This window comes from Nansenia antarctica (assembly GCF_963989245.1).
Source record: "Nansenia antarctica genome assembly, chromosome: 3".
In the NCBI taxonomy this organism is placed as follows: domain Eukaryota; kingdom Metazoa; phylum Chordata; class Actinopteri; order Argentiniformes; family Microstomatidae; genus Nansenia; species Nansenia antarctica.
In genome coordinates, this window is record NC_137688.1 from 45,688,535 (window position 1) to 45,695,106 (window position 6,572).

Below are 6,572 nucleotides of genomic sequence, written 5' to 3' on the forward strand. Positions count from 1 at the left end.
CCACGCATAGGCTTTAAGGCAGCTGTCTGTCTACTCATATTACCGACAACACTATTAAGGCCATCTAACTTTGTTAGAAGAACAAACATCTGGCTAATTTTAAGTACAAATAAACAAACAGTTTAGTTCTTTGATAGCTATAAGTTCCCTTTATCAGTTGGAATTGCATTGATTTTATGGTGCAGACACTTTTTAGATAAATGATTTTATCCATGAAGACAAATCTTGTTTGAGGCTTTATCAGTGGAGAAAGGGTAACCATCACCAACACACCAGTCAGTATACGCTAGGCTAGTCTCATCTGTCATAGATAAAGCTCTCTGGCTGGCTTCACATCTTACTCCTGACAACGTCCCCACTCACCCTGGACCTGTCAGTTCAAAGTGGGGGGCTATTTCTATTTAAGAGCTAGCTAGACCTTTCACCTCCCATAGTCAATGCCCTACTACACCCCTCTCTCTCTCTGTCTTTCTCTCTCTCTATCACACACACACACACACACACACACACACACACACACACACACACACACACACACACACACACACACACACACACACACACACACACACACACACACACACACACACACACACACACACACACACACACACACACACACACACTGTCTCACTCTCTCTGTCTCTCTCTTCCATCATGTCCCTATCTCATTCATTAGCTGTGTCTGTAACTCCAAAATGACCTGATTCACTTAAAAAGCATCACATTGTATACTGTTGTTGTGTTGTGTTGTTATTGGGAGGTCCATTGAGAGGTCTATTTTAAAGTCGTACAAACAATGTTCAGTTCACAAAATGAAAGTGAATATTCAGATTATCACAGTATGTATTCTAACCTGTATAATAAAGTGTAGTGATCCATTTTGTTATTTAGTAGAATGCAATTTACAGTATATACTTTAATTGGAGCACAGTGGTACTGACAGTACTCTGAATATTCACTTATACTAACTCTAACCCTATCCAGTCCTCAGCTCCCAGCATGCAGAGTAGGTCTGATTAGTCTCATATCATGTTAGAATCTGCCTTCAACACCAATAAATAGTTTGGCAGCGACAGCCCCAATTCTATTTGTTGTTCACTCAGAGGAACCCGCAAGCCATGAAAAATGTTTCTTTATAATGAGGAGGATAGAAAACATTCCTCAAACAGCATGCAGCGTAACCCTCTGACTTCCACCATGCCGTGTCTGAACTGTTTTTAGATGACACCTGTGGTCCCTCTAAATAAATAATGATTGTTGGACATATTTTGGCTCATACTCAATAACCCTCCAACTATGTTTGTGTGAAAACAGCCAATGTGTTAACCAATGGACATTTCATTGCAGATTGCGACTCTTGCCTGAGACGACCCTCCTCCCGGCAAGCACCATGAGTCTGAGTATTAGCGAGCTGACGGAGCTGATGGAGATGTGGGAGGAGCTCAACTTCACCAGTGAGCATGACAATTTGACCCACGTCGAGGCCCTGCTGTGCCCAGCAGCTTTCAACCACAGCGCCTTCCTCTACACCCTCTCTGTCCTCTACGTCTTCATCTTTCTGGTGGGCCTGGCTGCCAACTCCCTGGTGGTGTGGGTCAATGTTCGCTCGGAGAGGCTATGCTACGAGACCCACCTGTACATCCTCAACCTGGCTGTGGCAGACCTGTGTGTGGTGGCCACCCTGCCCGTGTGGGTCAGCTCCCTGCTCCAGCATGGCCACTGGCCCTTCGGCGAGGCTGTCTGCAAAATCATCCATCTGGTCTTCAGTGTCAACCTCTTCAGCAGCATCTTCTTCCTCACCTGCATGAGCGTGGACCGTTACCTGTCAGTGGCGCTGTTCGCAGATTACGCCAACAGTCGGAAGACGAAAGTGATTCGTCGAATGATCTGCATAGGGGTGTGGCTCCTGGCGCTAGCGGCGTCCGTGCCGGATACCTACTTCCTCCAAACGGTGAAGTCGACCCACTCTGACAGCATCCTGTGCATGCCAGTGTACCCAGCCGACAGCCCCCGCGGGTGGATGGTGGGCATCCAGCTGAGCTTCATCGTCCTGGGTTTCGCCATCCCGTTCCCTGTCATTGCTGTCTTCTACCTCCTGCTAGCCAGGGCCATCCCACCCATTTCGGACCAGGAGCGCCGTATCAGCCGCAAGATCATCCTCACCTACATTGTGGTGTTCCTTGTGTCCTGGCTGCCCTATCACAGTGTTCTCCTAGTAGACACTCTCTCTATACTGAACGTCCTGCCCTTCAGCTGTAAATTGGAGAACTTCCGGTACGTGGCGCTGCACCTCACCCAGTGCTTCTCACTGGTCCACTGCTGCATCAACCCGGTCATCTACAACTTCATCAACAGGAACTACCGCTATGACCTGATGAAGGCCTTCATCTTCAAGTACTCCACTAAGACGGGCCTAGCCAAGCTCATTGATGCCTCACACGTCTCAGAGACAGAGTACTCGGCCGTGGCAGCGGAGAATCACGCACCTCTGTGAGAGCGGGGGCAGTTAAGTCACTCAATCTCACATGGAACTCTCTACCAAAGCCCGGCTTGGACAGTCAACTTCATGCAGGCCCTGCATAGAATGAGAAAGACATCTCAAAAAGCACTGTAAATCACACAAGACCAAATATACATGCCCTTTACTGTACAGTGCACCTCCAGTAATCTGTATTTTAATATTTCCCCGCTGTTCAGTCAGATTGGTTATTTCTTCCTGTATACTGTGTATAGTGACTAGGGTGTGTGTGTGTGTGTGGGGGGGGGGTCTTGAGAAAGCACTTCTGTTAAAGCTGGAGACTTGGTGTGATCCGAACAGTTGGGTAAATGACAGAGTAAACACGCACACACCTCCCCCGGCCGTAGCCACAGAGACAAGGCTCTCTCGGAGACTGTGTTTATCTGAGTTTGGAGGAGTCAGTCAATGAGACGCCATAATACTTGAGCTGAGAGGACAGGTAGAAGGGGCTGCCATTTAATTAAGCTACCATGTTTACTGCTCGAGGTTGAAGTCGCCCTTGGCCATAGATCTATGGTCAGATTAACCTACCCCGAATCCGAATCAGAACCATCAAGAGGATGGCCCCATATGAGTGGGTTACAGACTTCTTACTATTTTTTTTTATTTATAGGGAAGTGAGCAGGGATGTACTGTAGTGGCAGGTGAATGCACAATTCTTTTAATGATAGCATATCCACCTTCCTAAAAATCTGAAGAATTAGTTTACAGTAGTCATTTTCTTTCTACCATTACATTCCTGGAAGTAAGTGATGTCAAACGAACGGATGGAGGAGGCATGCTTCAGAACATTGGAATCCAGACCATAGATCCTGAGAGACAGTTGATGTATGTATACAGTATGTAGACTACTGTGTGAATGATGGTATATTTAAAGCCAAGAAGGATACAGTTAGCCCCAAACACACAGCTAATTTGCCTAGAAGGTCAGACTTTCTTGGTGCTTTGTATGTAGGAGGGAGTATACCTTCATGTTATTAGAAATTGTATATATTCTGTAAATATCATATTTATATATTTGGTTAAGCTGTATGTGCCGTTTAGTGACTTCATTAAGTTCAGAATACAGATGTGAAACTGAATCGATGAAGGTGTGCGTTCCGTATAATAAAAAAAAAGGCAGATATGCCAGTGTTCAACAGAAACTACCATATAGTTGTGAAATTTGATTTACTATGTTTATGTTCCACATGTTTGCATTTATTTCAATTCACATTAGAAATGTCTACAAAATGTCAGTATTACTCCTAAAAGGCAGACTCTGTCATTGATTGTATTTCAGTTACAACATTGACGAAATGGCAACATTACTGAAAGAGAGATGTCTTTTGTCAATCAGCTGAATATAAGCTGCTTGTATTTCTATGCTCTTGTGTACAATAAATTCATAAAACTATTAGCTGTCTCAAGCTTTTTTATGTGAGTAGAGTGTAAAGAAATGTGGATGCTTGAATGTTCAGTGTAACAATTGTATTGAGTTTCCTAGTAGAGAAACCAGTTTCCTGTTTCAGCATGGATAATCAGTACCAACTGCATGGCCTGTGGTTTGCCTTTGTAGATGAAGAGAAAACCCAGGTGTTTGTTCAAAGTGTCAATGAAAGACCTCTCAACCTACCTTGGTGTGCACCAACTGTACAACATGGCAACTGTATGCAACCTAGTTCTGTTATTTTGGCATAAGGAACAGTCTGTATGGAGATGTTTACAATCGGCTGTAGATTTGGGATGTGAGAAGCAGATAATTTAAAAACAATGTCAATTGAATCTATCATCTACTGTAAGACACGTCATTCAATAAATAAACAAAGCACCACCCCAGTTTGAACCATCAAGAAACACCGTTTTCTGAGGCAGTGGTAACCTAACCACCACTCAGTGGATGATCCCAGGGGGGCAGCAGACAGATAGAGGCTCCAGCGATTCCTCCAGCTCTGTCTAAACCTGTCTCTGGCCCCAGGGCTCTAGGCTCTGTTTGTTATGTAGAGGACCAGGTATACAGTAGGCCAGTCTGAGCAACCCCATATGACATAAACAGAATAATCTTTGAGTGTCTAAAGATTAGCGCAATGGATTCGGTGAGGTAATCCCCACTGCTACCTAGTCAACTATAACACTACTTTACATTGTTAGCAAGCTCACAAAACAAGCTGTGTTAGTTGACTAGCGATGTGTCATTGATTTTCAACAACAAAGAAAAGTCTGATCATTACATCGGATCCCGATATGAGGACCAAAGCATTAGAACGTGTCACATATAAGAAGTCTTGTCACAGATTGAGCTAGCAGACATCAAATGTAACGTAACTATGTACATCACTGTAGGATTCTATATGGGCACCAACAGTCAGGGCAGTTAGTTAAGACAATCCCTAGCTGTGCCATATTGCCATCTCCCTCTACCATCCAAACATCAATGGGGCCTGCCAGAACAACGCCGTTGGGGTCTAAGAGCAACGCACCCTCTCCTGTGTGAGGGCCTGCTGAATGAACGGATCGTGGGAGCGGTGTGCGTCTGAATGCCAAAGGCCTCCACACGGGTGAAGCATTGCAGCAGAACAAATAGCCTTTCACTGTATCCTCATTCCGCCTAGCCTGAGGACAGAGAATAGCGTGTGGTGTGGGTATGTGTGTGTGCGTGTGTGTGTGTGTGTGTGTGTGTGTGTACTTGTGGATCTGGGGATCTCCCATTCTCACGGCCATTAATGTGCTAGAGGGATAGTGATCTGATCGGCTGTCAGATCAGAGACGCCAAGGAGATAGAGACTCATTAGTCTGATTGGTCGGATTCCCTTCCAAAATCCCCTGGCAAGTACTGATACTACACAGTCTCTTCCAAATGTGGATGTTGGTATCGTGTCATTACCATGACATAATCTATTTGAGGGTGTGTCTCCTGCTGGGGAAAACCTAAGCAGCACAGCAAACAGACAGGTTACCGCTGAAAACAATAGCATTAAGACACTCTTAATGGGTATCAAGACTGGGGTATATTGTATTTTCCAAAGAAAAGACAGATCTGAGAACACCTGCATGGGGTTATGGGTAAGAGGGCGGAGGTCACTGGATTTGTGTGTTTCACCGGGCACCACCCAGGGTGGCTTTTCAAGAGCTGCCTCTGAGCTGCTAATATACGTACGCTAACTTTCACCCGACTCCATTGTTTGGTAATTAGCTTACAAATAGAGGCTCTCTCGTGGGATGTCCCTGGTTTTAGGTCAGAAGCGGGGCCTAACCCACAGGGGGTTGAGGCTAACTGGGTCAAGAATCTGCAGTGACCAGTGTTAGAGTGGACAGACTCAAGCCAACTGGGCCATAGACCAAGCACATGATTCTTTTTCAAATAGGCTCTCCCTGAGCCAAAATGGGTGAAAGAATGTACACTGGTATGGAACACAATAATTAGAAAAGATAGATTTTGTGATTATTTTTACATAATCCTTTTACCATTATACAAGACCATTGCCTTGATTCTCGGTCAGCTCAGCTAAGACTGTATCAACAGTCATGTTTTGAGAAGAGTAACCTGGAGCAAATGTGTCTGGGTGGAGGAGGAGGTCTGTCCTCCTGTGTGAGGACATGTTATTGAAATAGAAGATGGGAAAATAAATTATTCTCGTACTTTGGCTACATTTGATTTAAACTTTGCTACAATAATAACCAACTGCTAAGCTGATTGATGTTCGGACTACAAAAGGATCGTTCCAGCCTTTTAAACGGAGATTGGGCACAGATCAAGGCTTATAAAATGGCTTCCCATTGGACAAACTCATATAATATTATATACACTAATATTCAGGAAGATATGTTAATTGTGAAGCCATGGCTGAGTTTTCCCACCTAAAACAGTAAAATCCATAACTAATTTGTGTTTCACTGAGAGGAAAACAAGCCGACCTCAACAAAACAAAAGCTACTACAGAAGTTAAGCTTAAAGTTAAGTTAAGCTTTATTCAACTCAACCTCAAAGTACTTTATATTGTACATGTGTAACCCAAATTCACCTCATAGTCATCATTATCAATTACACAAACCAATTTTATTTGAAGAAATA

The 6,572-nt window shown here is 44.2% G+C and overlaps 1 protein-coding gene across 1 annotated transcript; it reads left to right on the top strand.

Annotated features, from left to right (window-relative positions):
- Nucleotides 1-1,393: 1,393 nt before the first annotated feature.
- On the top strand, nucleotides 1,394-2,497 carry ackr3b (atypical chemokine receptor 3b; the record flags this gene model as incomplete). Its single annotated transcript, XM_080527780.1, has 1 exon — nucleotides 1,394-2,497. One exon carries the CDS (start codon nucleotides 1,394-1,396, stop codon nucleotides 2,495-2,497), a length of 1,104 nt encoding a protein of 367 aa, XP_080383906.1.
- Nucleotides 2,498-6,572: the final 4,075 nt, after the last annotated feature.